Here is a 21752-nt window from a genome sequence, read left to right as displayed (position 1 = left end):
GTACCTGAAAACATTTAAAAGAAGCATTTAACTGTCTTAACYATACTGTCTAGTTACCACAACACTTTTTTTTTTGTTGTTTTTATAACCCAGATATGCCCAAATCCTCCAAACTCACTCTTTATGTTAAAGCAGCAGCAGCAGTGTATTAACTAGCTGCATTTACTTACTTGGCCTGTTGACAACTGCTGTCCTGAAAATCTTGTCTTCAGTTTATAGCTCCTTCATACAGGTATACTGMCAACATGGCTAATCAATTTGCCTCTGCTTCTATCTATGCAGAATTAATTTTCCTTCCTCAAACTACGCTGCTTTGAAAAATGCACACCTTTGCTGTTATGCTGGAGGGAATAAAAAGTATAGTATTACTGAAAAATGAAAAAGGTTCTTTTATTTTTTAAAGTCCTGCTGTTGCASGACAGTGATTGTCTCAGTTTTGGGACACTGGAACACTGTGGGCTACTATTTTGAAGAGTCAAAACCTTGAAAAATAACCAGCCTCTGAACTTATTTCCACCACTTCAATGCAAAACGTTGTTAAATTAGCACTCATACCCTTCCTGACAGCACAAGTCAAAAGTTCTGGCAAACACTGCTGGGACAGGAATATTGCACAAACCCTCAAATGACCATTTGAGGCTGATGTGTTGGCTGGTGGCATTTATTCACCATCCAAGGCTCCCACATGAAAGTTTTAAATCAGAACAGTTTTAACTGCTTACAGTATCACTAAACCACTGAGTAACTTAGAATCTGATATCCTGTTTCCAACCTCAACCCCYGTTGCTGTAAACAGAGTAGGTTACACTGCTATCAGAACATCACTGGAGCAGTGCAAAAATACCCCCCAGAAGGTGACATGGTCTCAATGCCCAGGTGTGCTGAAAAACAAGGGAGGGAGGAAACAAGAGGGAGGAAAAATAAACTCTTCCTCTCACTACAGTGTGGAAACTTTCCAGAAAGGAGCCCACAGTTCTGCCAGATTTTTCACAGATACTGGAGAACAGAAGGACACCTAAAATTAAATGAGCACAGCCCTTATGTCTTAAGAGCAGCAACCACAAATAATAATGCAATGTAAGGCCAAGAAAAATCAGTCACAAGGACACAACAATTCCCAGATCCACTGATCAGTGTAAATTAAGTATATTTTTATTTACAGAGCAGAGATGTCTAATCAATTACAAGGTTAGACACCCAATAATTCAGGTTTTTTTTGTAAAAGTATATAAATATATACATGAAATTCTATTAAGTAAACATTATTAACTGTGATACAGTTAACATTCACTACTATCCTTATGCTAACAGGCATCTCTTTAAAGCTTAAATGCTGATTTCAAGATACCCTCTATAAAATAGCTGTAATTGTACTAGAAGGGCAAAAATTTGTGCCATAAACAAGCTTTCAAAAGAGACTAGTAAAATGCCTTTGTAATAAAGTTTGTCAGAATAAAAATACTGCTTCATCCCTCCCACTTCCCCACCCTGWAAGAAACGAATACCCCAAAACAGTTGCAGAACTGCAGGAAGTACAATAGGATTAATTCTTTCTTCTCATCTCTTCTTTTTAAATTAAAATATTTTTATTTGAGTATTTTGTGACATATTAAGGAAGCTGCAAAAAATGCAGCTTTATTAAATATTGTTATACAAAAATTTCACATGTGCATCCATGGGGCTGAACACAATAGTGGTATTGTAGGAGCTATCCCTTTCCCTTAGAACTATATATCTTACTTGGAATGATGGAGAGACTTTCTAGAAAAGACATTGGACAGCAACTGAAGAAAGGGATTAGAAAACTATTGGCAGGACAAATAAAATGCTCAAGAGCCTCTCGACCTCCTTGCTTTCTTATTTTAAACACACTTCTGCTTCAGTGTTTTATTTCTCTCTCTCTTGTTCTTGGTGTTGGAGATGATTCAGGACATAAAGGACAACTTGATAGCAGAAAATGTACTGATCCTGCAAGGAAAAGGAAATTACAGAACATGTGAAAAATGTCTGTACCACCTAAGGGCTCTCAACTTSCACGTCACATTTTCATAGTGCTTGATTTCAATACTAATTACACTATTAAATAATAAAACCAACAATAACAAATTCCCAAGAAAATAAAACACCCCAAACAAACAAAAAGATTGCAGTGGAAAAATATGCAACCTCTACTTAAAGCAAATGCAGACACTTCTCTGCCACTTAAGATTTATTTCATATGGACATTTTTCACACCAAAACCACCTAAAGGAGATTAGGCACTTTACGTAAATGGAAATGAAGACAGCAAGTGAATTTCAAGGTCTTGCATCAATGCCAACTAATACAGAACTGAGATGACAGTGCAACTTTCTTACCTTAATSTCAGGGGTAAGAGGTGTGGGGGCTAATACATATTTTGGGGTGTGAGGTGGGGATGGGGCTGATAGTTTTATGGTTTGRTTTTGGTTTGKTTTTTTTAACTATGACTTCGYAGTTCCTTCCCATTCAAAGAAAAAATGCAGATTTTAACAAGACCTTGTGATGACCATCTCCAAAGTARATTAGCTCTAGATCTACATTGTTCCTAAAAAATTCATTGAACTTCTGGTTGAATATCTCCACAAAGGAGATTTCAAGGCACCTCTGATAGTATCAGTGATTCCTAACAACTTCAGTTAGGCCTAYTCTTCAATTTGTAATACAACTTAAATTTAAAAGAGCTTAGCTGACTTCCTCCATAAACACATGCTTTTGGAGATGAAAACCCACAATCTYTTTTTTTTAAACACAGATCAAAACAATACAGCATGTTAGAAAYGGCTTGTGTTTACAAATGTTAAATACATTCTGCTACTCATCTGATTTCATTTTTGGGACACAAATATTACATTGCAGTGCACCAAGACATCTGCTGTGCGCATTACAAAACCCTCAGGCACATCAGCTGGTTCAGTGGACACCTGGAAAATCCASACTCACCTCTGTCTGAACCATTCCATGTCTCTGCAGACGCATCGTGCGCACCAGGTCCGAGATGTCAAACTACCAAAACAAACAAAAAAGAGAGGCATGCAGAGAAAAGAAACATGCCCAGCAACCAACCAGGGAATAAAATCAGATAAATCAGTAGTGAAACAAACAATTCACTATAGCTTGTGTTTGGTAGATAACCAGCATGCGTGCTCTGGGCAATCTGGACATGGCCTTACATCAGACACGCTCTTCCTCTTGTGTTCCTTCTGGATAAAGGCCCTCTTACTTACTCTTACTGGGAGCTAAGTRTGCAGAAAAGAGACCCCCTTGGTCCAACAGAACAAAACACCTTTTATTTCCCCAGGTCTACAAAGTTCTAGACATTCAGAGGGCGTTTAAAAAAAACACTGAGCTAAGTGTGATGTAGCTCATCTCTAGAAATTCCCCAGATTTGCTACCCCAGGCCACTGAAGGACATCAACATAAGGAAGTAGCACCCTCCTGTGGATCACCCTAGAAAGCATTTCCTTGGCTGTGCTGGAAAAGTTCATTTACACATCCCTTCCATCAATTGCCCAAGCCATCATGGCAATAMCATTTTCCCCACGCCATATGCCAGAAGTCCACTATGATAGAAGATGTCCTTGCAATGTACTTCAAGTTGTACGGTTGCTGAAGACAGGAAACTTAAGATTCCCTGCTCCAACCCAAGAACCAGAGCTCTCCCCACCTCGATCACCAACAAGCAAACGTGCTACAGCCTGCAGCACAGCACTCTCTTCAAAAGATGGAATGGATTCCACGGAACACATTTCCTGCGGTCAGAAGCACCACTGAGCCCATCCCCTGGGATACTCACATCSAGGTCTCTGCTGATCAGCCCCAGAACTGCGTCGATACAGATGAGGGTGCCCGACCTGCCGATGCCTGCGCTGCAGTGGGTGACGATGGGCCCCGATTTGTGCACGTGGCGCATGTAGGAGATGAAGGTGAGCAGATCGTCCGGCTCCGAYGGGGTGTCGTGGTCCGGCCAGGCAATGAAGTTCAGGTGGGAGATGTGCCGCACTTCACCTGTCTGACGTATCAAAACAGCAACAACRTGCAGCACGGGGCAAGAATGAAAAGAAAATGTTGGTTTCCCAAAGAAAAGTCTCAGAAAAGAGGGATTTGCGCAGTGAAGGTGCTTTGTAATTCAATAAAGTAAGAGCTATACTGGAAGTAACTAGTAATTAATTTAAAAGTATAAGGTTCACTGTGCTGATCATACAAAGACTGAATTAATTATTAGTGCATTTCATATCCTATAAATGTTTCTGTGGCCAAAGGAACCCAAAATTTAGTCTCATTAGTGTRAGGAAATGATAACCTGGCCCAAATGCCTTCTCCTATAAAGGTCACAGACYAGCAAAACCTGCAATGAGGAACAGCTTTCCAGTAATGATCACTGGGCAAAGAGGAGAAGCCCTGGGTTACCTTTTTATGTAGAAAATGCAAGTGAAAGCAGGCAGGTCAGCAGCATAAGSATAAATCTGGCAACWCTCAGAAAAMCTCTTAGCAGGCAKAATKAGACTCACTCACCTGAATCTCTTCRAGCTCCAGCACTCTGATGATAAAGCCCTTCACCTGCTGAAGTCTCACAAGAGCAAGGCGCAGTCTGTCATTGATCATGGTGGTTTTATTGAGCACATCTGGCCAGTAACGCTGACACTTGATCTTTTCTCCCTCAACCTCCTGAGTCATCATGGCAATCACAGTGCAGTTTTGCTCCCAAACCATTTGCCAGAAGTCTGCTACAGTGGTAGGAAGAGGTCCTTGGCATGCAATGTAAACAAACTCCTCGTTCCCCACCGGCATTCGAATGAAGCTGGCATTGATGTATCCCCCTTCAACTCCAAGAGGGACTCTGGTGGTGTCATCTGCAATCCCCACACAACAGAGACCTCCTGTTAGGTGTGCACAGAATTAGACCCTCACACAATAGAAATGTAGAATCTCCACAGACACTCCCACATATTGCTTTAAAAGAAATAAATCACTTAAATACTTAATTTAGGGTACTAAACAGTACTTTCAATAAAGAAAAAGGTATCTACAGGAGAAATATAAACCAGCAGACAAGCAGRATACAGGAACTGTAGCAAAGCTGTAAAACTAAGGTTGAACTTGTCTCATACAACAGACCTCTGTCAGTTCTTAGTTCTGCTCAACACTTCACAAACAGAATTTTATGGCAGGAAATTTATGGCAGGATAATAGTATACACGTCTGGTTTTCCACTTTTACGTGGGTAAGACAAAAAAAAAAAACTTGTCAGGCTCCACATCTACACATCATTTAAGGCATGGGATCTGCTGAAACAACTGACAAGTCTGTGAATACCCATCCCTACCTACTGCAGCACAGTAGTATATTGTTCACTGCTCTTAAACTGCTTTACAAATGCYTGTTTTAATTTTTTCCTTATTAGGATTAGGAATCAAACCATCCCACCTCTGATTCAAACCATCTGACCATACAGGCGGTAAGACATTTCCAAATATGAATTTCAAATGAGTTAGGACTTACAAGGAAGTATGTTTTTATATCTGTTCTTTCTTCTGTTCTCCTTTGCTTGTCCAATCAAACACTGATCCAGAGGTTTTAACTCCTGAAGGTTCTGTAAAAAAGCAATTGCATGTGCACCAGGAAAGCACTGATTGATAACAATGTTAAGACCGGTTATGTTATCAATATCATTAATATCATATATGTTATCAATATCATTATGTTATCAATATCATTAATAAACAGAASCATTAAAAATCAAATCCTAATGTGGGTATGCAAAATAATGCAGTCACAGGAAGGAATCTTGCACATAACAAAGAAAATTAAWAAAAAAAACCAAAACCAAACCCCACCTACTATCCAGTAAATATTTTATCTCATTCTCCAAAAAAAAAAAAAAATAGACCATTTAACATGGTTGACTTAACACTTTGGGACAACTGGTTTCACATTCAGCAGCTGGATCTCACAAGCCTTTACTTTGTCTATGCCTGTTTATGTCATATTCACTTGGTAATTTTCCAGAAGTAAGAATGATGTAAAAACACTTATGAACTGAATTCAAACTGATCTCATCTCTCAGCAGCTTGTCGGAGAAGGGAGAGAAGTCTTTGGTGTTAAATCTTTTCATCTCTTTTGAGCTTCAAATTAAAGAGCTGTGGTATTCAAGGCAGTGATGATCCAGCCATTCTATTTTTGTTTCATACTTGGAAAAAGGACTTTAAAGGACAAATAGTTACTCACTTCAATCTCTTTAGARGGGACTCCCTGCTCCAGCAATCCACGCAACATCCTGATCACTGACTTCAATTTGGCTCCTGAATATTTGCCTCCAGGGAGCACATTCACAGTAGGGAGCGCAGAGATCTCTTCATTTGTCACTAGGGGGAAATCTAGCAGAAGATATAAATAAATATAAAAACCAGGGAAGCATATACTGTAGTTCAATGTTGGATTTGCATGTTGCTGTTCACCACTGCACTACCTGTTTTCTGGAATGCCCCCACACACCAGAGAGAACACATACCTGTCCTGTCAGTTTGACAGGCAAAAGCAAATGAACTAACAAAGCCAGTAAGACACAAAATCAGCTCTGATGATTTCAGGAACCAAAGGGAGTATTTTCTTGAACTTCCAATAAATACATTGAAACTTCAAGCACATTTTAAATTTAAGTTCTTTACACAATAACCTACTAAGAGCATGGATGCATATGGGGATGAATTCAGAACTCTCCACATTACAGACTTGTTTTCAGCACTAATACTCCACATGTATTAGAACAATTATCACTTGGAAAGGCATCTTTTTTTTTCCAATACAGCTTGGCTCCCATCAGGCCTTCACTGCTTCTCTGAAGCACAACGAAATTAATAAACCAAGAATCTCTCTTGCCACTAGAAGTGTCCAAATTCTACTGACTTTGTCTGAAGTATCACGTGGATTATCTTTTTTTCTTTTAATGAACACAAAGGACTGCTGTAYATGAACTTCAGGAACTGAAATTTCTAATGCTAGCTCAAAAAAGTGAAGACTAGATTCTGCCACACATACCAAACTGCAGWGTTCTACTCTGCCACACTGAGTGGCAGTAGAACAAAGTCAAGATAAAGTATTGCCTAATCTAAGCATGGAGCAGCTGGTTTGTGAAGCACATGATGTATCAATCTAACCACAGTGAAACATATATTTACTGTTACAGCTTTTGTGAGGTAGATACAAAAAAAAGAAAGCATCTCAGCTGGTCCCAGCTCTTGTACAGCTACAGACAGAACACTGCCAACACTTGGTTCCTATTCTCACACACTTATTGCACAAAGCTGCAGAGATCCTTCCTAGTGCATTGTTAGAAATCCCATTATACCTGTCATTACATCCTCAAAACATATCCAGGAGGTCTTAAAATTCACTTCTGTCTATGTAATGTGACCCTGAAGTTTTCCACTGATTATGTTAAATGTCCTTGCCTTTATTTACACGTTCCTGGCTGACYGATTCAATCGGCAGCTCATCGCTTCCCCATGTGATTTCATCCTCATCTGCCTGGCTCAAGGAAGGATGTGGAGTAGATCTATAAGAGGACAAAGTATGGAAGTAAGAAAGTACACCTAGAACCAACACATTTGCAACATAATTAAAAAAAAAACAAACAAAAAACAAACAAAAAAAAGAACCCCACCAAAGTAATTCAGAGCTACAAGTATTTCTGGACTGGACCATACCAGTGATCTCAAAAACCCTTTTTTTCCCCTTTTTTGTTAAATACCCAGAGGGGATCTGAAAAAGGTAACAGTGGAAAAATAGCCAGAAATATACAAATCTAGTAATAGCTACCATTGCAATTACTTTTCAAAGGCTAAGCAATTAAATAGCATTTAAAGCAGRTTTGTACCATTCATGTAATTCACTACACTAGAGTATCTATTTTCAATTGCAAGTTTTCTAGCTTTGTTGAAGATAGGGATGAATGTATTAAGTATTTTAAGTCATAATATCATTGCTTTTGCCAAGTCTCAACCCCAAACTTCCCACAAGCTTAAAAACGTAAAAGCATATACACTTTCATTGAAATTTCACTTAAACTAAAATTATTGCACAAAGGAAAATAACGTTGGGAATTTTTGAAGTTCAAAGTGGCTCAAAGGGACAGCTAGTAACCTGGCCAGGYACATCCATCAGCTGTGCACATATTGGAAAAAAACAATAAGCCCCAGGCACCCACTGATGGAGCACTGGAACTCCACATTTGGGATGCAGTGCTCTAAAACCAGAAGATGTAACACTAATAAATCTTGTATAGGTTTGAACTGAAGACAGCATTTTCTGAATGTTTTCTTCACATCCAAGTACCAAGCTGTTCATGCAATGCAATTTATGTTATTTGGAGACATCTGAACAGTCCAGTTGCTGGCTATAACCACGTACCAAAGGAACAAATAAAAATGGGGCACAGTACACCACATAAAGCTGATTAGTATTCAGGCAAATTATAAACTTTTAAGTAAGGAACAGACAGAGAACAATTCAATGAGATGYTGCACAGGTATTTTACTGGTTTTGTTTTGGGGGTGGTTTCTTGGTTTTTGTTGTTTTTCTCTCATCAACATACTACACTTCAGACTTCCAGACTTCATAGGTTTGCTTTCAATCAACACTAGAAAAGAAATCTTACCTTTCTGGCACAGCTTTTACTTCACAATAGTCTTCACAACCATTTACGTGTGTCGGCTAGAAGAAGTAATATTTCAAAACACACATTAAAGGACATAGTTACAACATTCACATACTGCAAAATTTTAAACAATTAACAATTACAGGGACTATTTCTGCAGGGTACTAAGTTCAAAGCAGCACATAATGAAAGACTTTCCTCTTTTAGACACCTCATTAACCCAAAATAACAGAGGACAAGAACACTGAGCACTTGGAAAGACACTCTACTGTAACAAGGCCAAAAAGCTATATTAAAATCATTCCTGACTCWCAGCAGCATCAGAGTCATCTAAGTTTCCCCCAGCTGGCTTTATTTGTTTCTAATACTTAGAAACCCTTTATGAAGTAAGCCTGATACTGAAAACTTCTCCCTCCTGTCAAGCCACCATTCCTATCTTGTGTATATGTAACATAACAGGGCTATACCTCTAAATGACACATACTCCTACTCACACCATCCTCAACAGTCAAGACTCAGCACAGAGGATGGCATTTTCATCCTCCTTTCAAGAAAAACTCTACTAAATCATTTATGCTTTTTAAGCCAACTTGCTCTTCTACTGCTGTACCCAGATAATTTTACTTGTGGCTCTCCCAAGAGCACATTGMCACAGAGCCAGATTCCTGATTTGATTTTCAGCTCTACTAACTGGACAGAAAGCTGCAAGAGCTAGGAATTGCTAAATAGACAAAGCTCTGCTGATTTGAAACATGCAACAAAACCTAGGCATCTAGTGACTGATGTGAAACAGGACACACAATARTGTAGAGTAAACCACATATAAAAGTTATTCAAACTAATGAACTTATCCTAGCAAAAAGCAGCAGCAGAAATCTCAAACATGAATTCTGGACAGTAAAGTCTACACAGCACTCATTTGCACTGTGACTGCTTCCCTTCTTTTAGYAGGAATCATTGAAATACTCTAGGTTAAAAAGCTGAAGTAGCATTAACAAGGCCATTTATTACCACCCTTTTTGAAAAAAAGCTGATGGACTTAGATACAGACAATGTAAAATAATTGTAAGTTTTTTGTCTTATACAGTTAATTTATAATAATCATGTGCTATTGAAAAAGTAAATGCTTGTGCACCGTTTAAAGCTATTACTGACAATGACRTTCTCATTGAAAGACATGTTTCATATTTCTATGCCAAAAAGGAAAGTAACAAATTGAAAGAGCATCTGCCAGTTTCTTGTCATCCTACCTCTGAAAAATCTTCAGGTAAAGATGACCCATCACAGTCTGTGTCCTCAGACTTATCTTCTGTCACCTTTCCGTTCATCTCTACCGAACAGGAAAATCAGGAGATACAGCCTAAACACATCAGAAAATGCCCAGGAGCCACCCTCTCACAGATGTGAATCCTGTTCCACCTGTCTGGCACTAGACAGAGAATACAGGTGCCAGAATAACCAAGAAACCTTTCTGAAGTCCCTTTGCTACCAGTGCATRTTGGAAAAGAGCTCTTACTGCATAGGACAATCAGACTTTAGGCTTTATTTTATAACTGGAGCAGCTGCCATGTTAYGTGAGGTGGTTTGCACAGCTAACAGAGTATCTGTGTCAAAGCACAACTGAGGGACAGGCTGGAGCTACTCAGTTGTCATATCCCCCAAAACAACTTTTTTTTCTGCAATTCAGTTACATTTAGACCAGCAGTAGGTCCAAACCAGGACTCTACTCTTTGTATTAACAAAATGGAATTAGGACATGCCAGATGAAATCTGACTTGTATCTGTCTGCAGTGGWAGCACCCTGCTGCCATCCCTTCTGGATTCAATTCACATTTCATTGCAAGGGACAGGCTACAAGAAATTGGAAATACTGGCGCTCCAATGGTATTCCTCAGCAGAGATCCYGGCRCAGCCAGAACCTCAGCTTCTAATGCAATGACCAATGACCATAACCCWGTGACGTTGAAGTGCAACAAAAGTACTGAAATAACAATAACAATAATAATAATAATAATAATAATTTTGGAAGGTGTATCTTGAATTTTWGAAGGAATCTTCACAGAAGCGGCAAGCATCCTCCTTGAATWTTTTGAGCACACGTACATAGCGTGACACCACAAAGAAACTACAAATGCTACTCCTCATTACATTTCAGTAATTAACAAGTAGAACTGAGGAGGTGGAATAAAGGAAAAGAAAGGTGTACAGTCAGAAGTAGGTAATGAAAAAACCTCACTCTTTCTACAAGAGACAAAGCAGGTTGGCCAATTTTGCCAAATTGTGCAACCTGCGACCAGTGAAATGCTGAAATGTTTCATCATGCCAACATGACTGTAGCTGCAGGACCAGGTACCTAAACAACACTCAAGAGACAATTTCAGAAAAGGACTTGTTTTCCCAGATTACTTAAAGCAAAACCCAGATTTATCAAACCAGAACCTCACTTATTATACTACATCTCAAGTCCATGGTAATCAGCAACTATTTGTGTTCAGCTTGGGAAACTTCTAGTTCAGACATCAAATCAATGTCAGCTCACCCAAATCAATTCTTACTTGGCACCTTGTTTCAAAACGTGCTTTGCTGTTAATGATATGCTTTTTTAATGGCYCATGTTACCTGGAAGGTGATTTTCTGAGGCAGCCTTTTTGAGATGTAGAAGACTCTGAGCCTCTGAAGTCGCATTATTCCGATTTAARAGGTTCTGGGCTTCCTCATCTACAACATCCAACAGATACTGGACAACTTCATTGTGGTCATCCTCATCATAATACTCATCATCTGGAACCTCTGTTCCTGAAGACAAATAGTACAAAATGACAAGTTTTCCCTATAYAGGATGGTTTGGGAGAAAATATGTTAAATATATTTCTGGCCATTACCAYGGCCTTCTTTCATTTCTGTCTAACACAAAATCCAATTTCCAAAAATCTATTTTCAACATCAACTAACTCCTCTAAAACAAAGCACTGAGACGATCTTGGAGATAATCTTCTAAAACTGACTGCCAGCCTAACATTTGCTTATTTCAGCATATTCAACAATGYCATGATTCTCTTGCACTGGTACAATAAAGACAGAATAATCCTGCCCCCATCTCATCTCTTACCTGATTTGTCWATGTGTTTAGGAAAATCTGACATCTGATTGGTAAATCCAAAGGAAGGTGCATCTCCTGGTCCTGAGAGGCTCATTAGTGCTTTTGTGTGATGGATATTGTTCTCTGTATTTCCCTGAGAAGGCCCTAGGATGCCGTTGCCATTGACCTGAGAAAGCAAAGACCAGTACAAATTAAGAGACTGGCAGCTCGTTGAAGCAGCAAACAACCACTCCAAGTGCTCTCCTCAGAAACAAACAAAACCCCCCATTTATATAATAGTCCCATCTGAGACAGCTGGATGATGTATGGGAAGTTTTCAGGTGTGTTAAAAGTTTCCCATGAAAAGAGCAAATTAAAGCAACAGAGAAAAAAAACCCACATGATGATGAAGCAGCAGTTTCTATGAGGGAGATTTTAGAATTTAACATTATTATAACCTATGAAAAATACAAGTAGTATTTAACATTATTACAATCCCTCAATACTCCTGCAAGCCTCAATACTTTTGGTCCCAAAACACAGCATTTCTCAGAAAAAAATTAGTGGGAAAAAAAAGAAAGAAAACCACCTAGCAAATACAATATGCAAGTTTCAGCAGAAACTGTGGACTAAATGCAGTTTTCTGGATCATAGTTTTGCATCCTTCTCATAAGACAATTTTTCTTTTAACAAAACAGTGCCAAAGAAAGAGCAGATAAATTTTACAAACTTGCATATTTATTATGATCACTGCTTATTTAGATCAACTGACAACAGTGGGCTTGTATACTTTGATTAACAGATGGGTTTATTTAGTTATTTATTTTAAAAAGTGTGTYAAGTATACTCTTTTCACTGGTTAATGATAACAGGCACAATAGAGAAATATTTACCTTGGGCCCGTAAGCATCAGTTGTCTTTTCAKTTTTATCACAGGGATCACCACAGGAACAGCCTAAACAAAAATGGRGAAAAAACAACTTTGTCACTGAAATTAAATTAGCCCCCATCAATTATTTTTATGAAAGAAACAAGATATTTAACACTACATTATGGTATGAGTAGCATCTTTGCCTGCCAGGTTTCTGTGCATTGCCAAACTTATATCTGAATGACTACACTTCAAATAATGTCTTTTTGAAACATCACCTGATCCTGATGTTTACTGGGATCAGGAATGCTAACACAAGTAACCAACTCTCAGCAAAGAGACATGCTGATAAATAGTTTAACAATTTACAGTGAAAAAGTGCACCTTGGAGAACAGGGTTCATTCCTTTTTCCTCAAAATGAACAAGATACAACCCACCGAACACCTGTTATTGAGTACTTCTGTGTTTTTCAAACATCAACTCACATCTGGATCCTTGTTCAAAGGGACCTTTCTGCTCTATAATAGAATTTCTAAACTGCGTGAGAAATGGCACCATAAAAACACTATTGCTGAATCTCTTGTCATGGAGCTTTTAGAGGAAAGACCCCGTAAACTCCTGTTGAAGCTGGTCRCAATAAGCTGGACTAGGATAGTACTTTACAGCCCATAGCACTTTTTTAATTTTAATAAATGTGCATTTCACTTGCGATGAGTAAGCATGCAAATCTCACCATTAGCTTTCATTGGCCAYGGATTTGAGTTCTCAGGGCTTTTGGATTTTGGGAACACTGCATGACCATCTCTGTGAAAAGCAATATTTACAGAAATATTTATTAAAAAAATAAATAAACTACAGTAATCACCAGATATTAATGTAAACAGCACTACTGGTAAAATGCTAATCATTCACAACCAGATTTTACTCATATATTCATAGAAACATGCAAGAAAAACCAGAAAATACAGGGAAGCATTTGTGAACATACCTGGTTGCTTTGAGCACCACTGTKGGAAGGTAGGTTTCCAGCATTCTTTTGGCTTCTTTCAGAGTCATTCCTTGTGTGCTTACTCCATTAATGTAATGGATAATATCAAGTACATGGAGACTCTCCTCTCTGGCAGCAACTGATTTGGGGAGAATGTCACTAATATACACAACTTGATAAAGGCTGTCATGGCCTCCTGATAACGACAAACCTATGCAGGAAAAAAGAGGGGGGAAAGAATAAAAATCAAGCTTTCTTTGTAACTGAAGGGGAATACTTTGCTTTGTGGCAAAAGGCAGAGTAATTCTGCTTACCTAGCTCCTCCTTATGGCACATTAGTGTAATATCAGGCAGCAAATGAGGCAACACTGGCATCTTTGGTAACTCCAGAACACGCCCTAGCACTAATCTGACAGTCCTTGGGGCAGCACGGAGAAARCTGACTGCATCAGTATGGCTCATGTTAGTGACATCGATGTCATTAACCTGCAACAAAAGAAGCAACACAAATCCTTGTTAAGTCCCTAAGCAAGACAGCATTCCTGAGGAAGCATTTATTGGTGTTCTCAACTGCTATCAAATCCTGCCTCTCAGAAGATGTGTGCCCTTGTCTTTTAACCACATTTGATTTGCCCACAACACAGTTCACTTTCTTTTTTTTTTTGCTCAAAGTTGTCCTTCTCATGCAATCCCTGTGTCTGAAAACATTAATTCTCTCACTTTTATCAGTCGGTCTCCAGGCCGGAGTCTCCCATCRCTTTTGGCAGGATCCTGCACAATGTCATGAATGTAGCAGCCAACATTCTCACTACCTTTGGTCACTGTAAAACCCAGACTGCCCTTCTCTGACTTGGTCAGAGTGACTCGGAGCTCCACTTCCTAGGGGGACAAAACAGCACTTTACAACACAGGCAACCAGAAGCAATATGAACATTTACTGAATTTAAGACAGCTGGAAGCAGACAACCGATCTACCAACTGATTAAAGGGGGACACAAGCCTGGACAGTACCAAGACATGTTTTTTTAGCAGGCTCAGCTGAGCTGCTCCAAGTAAGTATCTCAAATGAGTTCAGACAGAACCAAATAATGTTTTGCACAGAAATAACATGGGGCCAAAAGTCTATGAAATAAAATTTTGAAGGCATACATCAAACCTGACACCTTACTTTACCYTCATCTACCTGCCATATATAAAAAAAGACTCTGCATTTTTAAATATCTCCACACATCCATAATTATTCAAAACAACGTAAGTGAACGTATTTTCCTAGAGTGAGATACAATACCATATCTTATCTCGAAAATGACACATGGACATGTTTTTCCCATTTTAATTTGCATTAATTTTCAATTGAAAGATATGAATCTGCCTCATTTGCATAAAAATCACAGAGCATAAGGAGGGATGGAGAAAAGCTTCTGAAGGAAGGACTAAGAAAAATACAGTTTCTTGTCAAAATGGAGTATTGGCTAGAACAGTTTTATAACCTGGAACAGCCTCACAACTGGGACATATCAAGATTCAATTTTAATTTTTTCTATCTTTGAATAGATTATGTGAGGATATGGAAGTTCCTCTGATACACAAAACATTTCTGTGGTGGCATGAAGCTTTCTCAGAAGAGCCTCAAAAATAGGCTCCATCCTGCAGCAGAGCAGAAAGTCTTTGGGATTCACAGTTATAAATACAGCAAAGAACAGTCTCTGGATCTCCCTGATGCCTCAATTTATCCTCTGACCTCTGAACAACCACCTCAAACTAAAAGAGGAGAAGCAAGATTTCTGCCACTGAAATTTCTTCTGAGTACAAGGTTTAGAGGTAAGTAAATGCTTAATGCCAAGGTTTCCAGGACAGAATGATCCATGAAATGGATGCCCACACATCCACCTAAGTATGCACAGACGCCTCCACATTCACAGAGGCAGATGGATCAAATCTCTAAGAGCCCAGACAGAAAATGCCTGCAGACATTGGTGCAAGCAGTGCAATTAATTGATCACAAATGGCACTTGTATGTACCATTTATAAGGCACACACCCAGATTAGTGCAAGTATAACCTACAACTATCCCATTTGTAATGTAATGTGCCTCACTTCTGACCAGTCACTCCCCATATCATGGCCAAGACAACCACAACAGGACATTTATGCTCCTGAAAGACAGAAATAGTGAATTACTGGCTCGTATTCTTCAGCACTTTTTTCCAGCTGGGTAAGTAATGAATCTATTTCTCCCAGATGCGAAGTCAGCTCAGAGACAGGAGCAGCGTAACAGTCATTTATTAACATGGATGTGGCAACATCAGGTACAGTTCTACAGGTTGGGATTGCTGGCAAATCCAAAGGCACATCACTACAGATAAACCAGAAAAAAAAAAGAAAAACAGGAATAAGTACATTATGGCTGTCACTCATGAATTAATATATGAGTCAATATTGACTTTATGCAAATCCAAAAAAGCAAGTATTTCTATGACTAGGTCCAATAAACTATTTGTATAAACATTTCTGCAGTATGATGAGAATCATTGTAACCAGCATACCTGTCCTCCAGCTCTGCTTTGCTGGGAGCCTCTTGGTCAGGATASAGGATGGTGCGAACAGTGTCCTTCTGGCCAGGGTGTGCCTCATATTGATTCTGTGCCCGTGTCTCAGCTTCACCTGAGCTTTGGTACAGTGCAGAACTCCAGCCAAGGCCCACCTGTGCTGCTGAGTCCATCACCTCCTCATCACCACTTCTGCTGCTGTCACTGTAGCTGTCTCTTCTGGAGGGAGATTTCAGCCTTTTCTTGCTCAGATCAGTAGTTTCATTTTCGTCCGAGCTGTCACCTTGTTCTCCATTTGACGGACCAGAAACTTCTCTGCTGACCTCTGGAAAAACTTGTTGGGGCGAATGGATGGGAGTCTGCACAAGCAAAAATATTTAATTCATTATAATCCAGTTCTAAWGACAAAAGAAAGTTTCAAAGACTGCATAAAATTACCAAAATCAAGGAGTCAGTGGCTACTGACTGAACTGTGTAAACATTTCATAGTACAGTTTCATTAAGTTTAATGCAACTTGGTCAAGACAAAGTGTGCAAAACTTAGACACATATGCTGCTAAAAACTATAAATTCACCTAAGGAAAACAAAAATACTTTTGCCTTTAGCTTCAGARAGCCTGCTGACAGATGCTTTTAAGCAATGTCCARCWGTCATCTTCACAACTYCCTYCCMGCCAGAAGTTGAGGCTCACAGATTAACTGACGTCGAACCAGTCTCACACAGGAGGGAGACATAGAAGCTTTCAACCAAAAAGCAACAATAACAGACTAYGAAAACTAAGATCATTTAGGCCAAATGGCAGTCATTAACCAAGTTATTAACTTCCATGAAAAAGAAGAACAATTTTGCCGGTAGTTCCATATTCCCTAGAATTATGTCAGCTAGCAGACAGACAAGGTTTAAAAGCTTCATTTATGCTTTCCTGGCCAAATTATTGAATATATGAACAATCTGTGATAATGTTATAAACAAAAAWTTTGGCTTTCCTCTTCTTTTAATATATGCACTGTTTTATTAAAGTTATTCCTCATTACGAACAGGTCTAATATAGGAGTAGTTACTTGTATTATTAGTTCACTCAGTTGCTTATCTCCAATTTTAAGTTCAYTTAAATTTGTATTTGTACATTTAGGTTTCTGTCATCAAACTGGAGCAATTTTACTATTTGAAAATAATGTTAAAATAACTCAGAATCACAGAATCATAGAATATCCTGAGATTGAAGRGACCCACAAGGATTATCCAAGTCCAACTCTTGGCCCYGYACAGCCKCAGGAATCACACCTTGTGCCTCAGAGCCTTGTCCAAACACTTCTTGAACTCTGGCAGGCTTGGTGCTGTGATGACTTCCCTGGGGATCTYAAACTGAAGACCAGCCTCCATTAGTTTTACACTTTGCTGTATTATGGAAAGCCTGTTTTTCAGGCAATTTSTCCTCTACACTCTCTTTTGCTGAAACACATTTCATTTCCACTTCTCCAAGTCTCCTAAAATGGCCTTTTATTCTTTCAATTTATTTACTGGAGCATCTTGAAAATATTCTTTGSGACACCTCTAATTTCCAGTAGGTAAATATGACAATCTTTTCCCTGTTTTTGCATGCATCAACACCAAACAAATTGGCATTCTGCAGAATATCCTTCACAGAATCACAGAAATACCCAATTTCTATTTGATATCAACTTCAAAACTCTGGGCTGCAAAGAAATCTCTGCCCCAGAAACACTGTATTAAACTAATTTCTCATGTCTTAGGTCACAAAATGGAGGAAAAAAMCCAAATCTTCAAGTCATGCATTCCTTTAACATTCCCACAAAATGGTYAGTGCACTCCTAAGGGATTCCTTCCAAGAACCACATTTCTGTGAGTACTCTCCCCATTTTTTCATCTGCATCTTGCATTTAACTAACCCACCCACCCACCAGATGGAATAAATGAACCTGAAATAGCAAATAWTTTTTAAAAATCACATGCCATACACCTACACACACCAGCAATGAAGGATCGATGTCTGGTAATATTCCGGATGGTGGCCGRCAAAGGAGCAGCGAGACCTCTGGAGATGTTCCCCTCAGGGCAGAGATGACTTCCTGTGGCCAAGGAGGGATTCATTAGCAGATGCAGATTTGCAGGACTAACACAGCATGAATTCCACCACCATAGGTACAAACCTGCTGGGATAAACCCTTCAGCGATGCCCCGTTCACTTTCAGAATGACGTCCCCGATCTCAATTTGCCCACTCTCTGCAGCTGGCTGCCCAGGGAAGAGCTTCTTCACCCTCACAATAGTTGATCCCAGCTGCTCTGGGGTAAGGTTATCTTCACGGCAGAAACTGAACCCGAGGCCTGAGCTGTTCTTCAACAGCTTTACCTCAAATGTGTTCTCTGCAACAGAAACAGTTAACTTATTATTTCCTAAGCACATTGGCCATGAAAAGAGAAACTGCTGCGGTTATTCCAGACATGCCAATGTGCCATCCCAGTAGCCTGTCCCTCACACAGCTCTTTCACTGTGTTGAACAGAAGTGTTACCTAAAATATCCCTCTTATTTATRTAAAAGTATCTGAACATCCCTTTGGCATCCCTTAGCAGCACCAGATATAGCAACACCCTCTTTACTCCCACCTTGCTACAGCCTTGGCGTGTAAGGCTGGTGAAACTGGGAAACAAGGAACAGTGAGAGAGCAAACAGAGAATAGCAGCTGAACAAAGTAACCAAGATGTGATAGGAAATCTTAAAAACAAAAAGAACAGCACAGAAAGAAGGAGATTGCACTAAGTGCAGGGATTTGGCAGAGATTCCTACCAGTGCCATTCCCATCCCAAGAATTAAAGAAAAATACTATGGAAACTAAAGGATGCTTTGAAAGTTAAGACAATTGTTCTGTGTGACCTGACCTGCAGTGACAAAGCTGTAATCTTTGGCATTTGTAGATTCTGTTGCTGGCTTCTCCTGTGGCTCACACTGCCCCACCTGATTTGARAGCGTGCACTGTGGTGTCACTGGAGCATGAGCCTTGGCTCCTGAAAGCTGACCYTTTTCCAACAGCAGATGYACCACCTAAAGAGATKAAAYATTCCCCWGTTAACTGGGCAATAATCACAGAGCTAGCACAGTCTAGAGTACATCTMCCARCTTCTAAGGGTCCAAAGTTTTACAGCAGCAAATTTTATAGACACTCCCCTCCCTGTATATATCCCCCAATTATTCCTTATTTTTTAAGGGCTGCTAAATGACAACCTCCAAAATACACCAATGAACTTGCAAGACACTTGCCAACCGAGTTTTCTTCCAATAAAACTGTGAGGGTGTGAAGAGGTGTCAAAGATAGCATCATTTGCACATTTGTACAGGGAATTAAGTTAAAAACATTTTATAAAGTGAAAACAAATGKTAGTCCTTAGCAGTTCTGAATGTGCACACTCACTGGCTACTTTCAGGTGTGCCAGGAAGCCACAGAGGCTAAGAAAGCACACCTAAAGGAATCATGACAACACTGGGGAGAATTCCAGTCTTGAGATTCCTCTACCTCTTTTCACTCATGGAGAAGTGGTTTGCCAGAGACAGCAGTAGAACCAGCAGCCACTCACCTGGCCAGTGTTTCTCAGTGTTTCAACAGCTTGCTTATGGGTAGCACCTTCCAAACTAATCCCATTGACAGAGAGCACGCGGTCACCTACATTAATAATTTAAGAAAAAGGAGGCAGAGCATGACCTGTAAAACATCTATGACACACAGAGACCTTCGAGTGTCAGCTAACAAGCACAGTTATTTATGCAAATTCTCCCTCCCCTCCGTGCTCTGAACCAAGATGAGAACTTTGCAAATGAACTATATGGTTCAACACAGAGGTCTTTTCCGACCTAATGATTCTGTGGGATAATCCCATGTCAAACTAGTGTTAACCATCAGAATGACAGGCACAGAACTCAGCCTCTTTAGTTAAAACAAATCTTGGTCCACAGTGGGAATTCTGATTTTAGTGAAGAATGYGGCCTGGCTTACAAACAAGAAGAGCCGTAACAATTACAGCATTTTATGAACTGAGTTGCCAGGCATGCCAAGCAAGAAGGCCACAAATAATACAAAGCCCTCTCTCTCTGTGCCTGGAACAGAGAAGYGTTCTCCTTTAACACAGGCTGCTTTAGAGAATAAAAATCTCACAGCCTATCTCCTATTTTTCCCCTCCAGCCTCAGCACTGCTGGTTCTGCACTTGYTCTACATTAGTTTTTTAATCTTCACCTGCAGAATTAGCTATCAAGGCAACATTTAAAATGACAACTGCAATAGCTTGGGAAAACAGATCTTCCCAATGAAAAAGGTATGATGACAAACAGAGTGCTGGCTTCTAGGCCACAGGATATTGTCAAGTCCACCACAGACAGCCCTCTGCCCTTTTTTCACATTAAGGGTCCCCATTGAAGGAATGGAAATACTACCTTTTTCTATTCTGCCATCTGCTTCAGCTGCTCCCTTGGGAATAACTGCTTTCACATAAATACCACCATGYCTTATGCTAGTATTTACACCACCCTAAACAGAAAGTAAAAATAGGATTGTTAGTCTTTTTGCAAATAGAATATTTAGTAATTAAACACAGTGTCACACAAGGAAAACTGTACTTAGGAAGCATTTGGGCTACTGGCATGTAGAAAAAAAAACTGACAAAATCAAAATGTTACATGAAGCATGTTCTGTGCAGTCATGCAATTTGCTATGAATGAAGTTGGGGTGGGAAGATTGTAAAAACACAATGCATCACAATGCAAACGCACAAAACACAAATAAATGTCCTTCAGCAGAAATGTCTGCATCCTGTTGGACTTCACATGCTTGCATGCACACCAAAGCTCAGAGATGTGCAAGAGCACAGCATGCCAAAGCAGGAGATGCATGCCCATGCAGTGTCCTACTCCAACACAACTTCGGGAATGTAACAGGAAATTAAGAAGTGCTGCATTTTCTCGGCTCAGACATGTTTGAATATCTGAGCTGTAAAAAACTGCTCAAGCTGAACTGACAGTGTTTTTGGAGTGCCTTAGTCTTTCTGCTGATAGCAGCAGGGGTAGGGCTAGATGATCTTTGAATGTCCCTTCCATCCTAAACCATTGTGGGGTTCTGGCTCACTGCTGCTCCACAAACTTGGAGGGAAGAGGAAGACCAAGAAYGTATTAATGCTCACTCCCAAAGCATCCACTACTATGTGTGAGAACTTAACCGACAGGTAATTGCACCCTTCCTCATCACCACTGTGCAGGGAAACAATGCAGAGGCACAAAGGAGGCTGGGAAAGCAAAGGTCAGTGAAGACACCTCTTGGTCACCCCTTAAGGGAAATCTCTGCATTGGCATCTCTAACATCTCCTACAAAGCCAATGTATGCATAGAGCAGGCCTRATGCTACTCAGTAACCAACACCTGCTCAACCTTTGATCCTCCGACTGTCTCAAGCTAAACGCTTGACAAAGCAGCATGACTTTGAATAGACTGGGATGCCAACACAGCAGAATTTCATTCTGCTCCTCTTACAGTCCTCACCATATATATGGAAACAGAGCTAAGCCTGCAAATCCTTGCTCCACTGA

The 21752-nt window shown here is 39.7% G+C and overlaps 1 protein-coding gene across 2 annotated transcripts in view; it reads right to left on the bottom strand.

Moving 5' to 3' along the window:
- Positions 1-1551: 1551 nt before the first annotated feature.
- The window catches only part of PTPN13 (protein tyrosine phosphatase non-receptor type 13), an 83138-nt gene continuing 62937 nt past the window's right edge, over positions 1552-21752 (bottom strand). For both annotated transcript variants that reach the window (XM_057379636.1, XM_057379637.1), the window contains exons 25-47: positions 20608-20701; positions 19757-19842; positions 19064-19226; positions 18335-18549; positions 18155-18253; positions 16160-16521; positions 15795-15969; positions 14334-14492; positions 13928-14099; positions 13614-13824; positions 13359-13429; positions 12647-12708; positions 11784-11940; positions 11294-11470; positions 9925-10004; positions 8675-8730; positions 7470-7573; positions 6247-6395; positions 5521-5611; positions 4534-4871; positions 3815-4030; positions 2962-3024; positions 1552-1968 (exon numbers count right to left, since the gene is read on the bottom strand). In XM_057379636.1, the coding sequence (XP_057235619.1) occupies positions 1888-1968; positions 2962-3024; positions 3815-4030; positions 4534-4871; positions 5521-5611; positions 6247-6395; positions 7470-7573; positions 8675-8730; positions 9925-10004; positions 11294-11470; positions 11784-11940; positions 12647-12708; positions 13359-13429; positions 13614-13824; positions 13928-14099; positions 14334-14492; positions 15795-15969; positions 16160-16521; positions 18155-18253; positions 18335-18549; positions 19064-19226; positions 19757-19842; positions 20608-20701 (3381 nt within the window). In that variant the 3' untranslated portion in view covers positions 1552-1887. The remainder of the gene's footprint in view (positions 1969-2961; positions 3025-3814; positions 4031-4533; positions 4872-5520; positions 5612-6246; positions 6396-7469; positions 7574-8674; positions 8731-9924; positions 10005-11293; positions 11471-11783; positions 11941-12646; positions 12709-13358; positions 13430-13613; positions 13825-13927; positions 14100-14333; positions 14493-15794; positions 15970-16159; positions 16522-18154; positions 18254-18334; positions 18550-19063; positions 19227-19756; positions 19843-20607; positions 20702-21752) is intronic.

This window comes from Malurus melanocephalus, unplaced genomic scaffold (genome assembly GCF_030028575.1).
Source record: "Malurus melanocephalus ecotype Western Australia unplaced genomic scaffold, MMel_1.1 scaffold_413, whole genome shotgun sequence".
In the NCBI taxonomy this organism is placed as follows: Eukaryota; Metazoa; Chordata; class Aves; order Passeriformes; family Maluridae; genus Malurus; species Malurus melanocephalus.
Note: the sequence above shows the minus strand (reverse complement) of the source record. Positions and strands in the feature narration are given on the sequence as shown.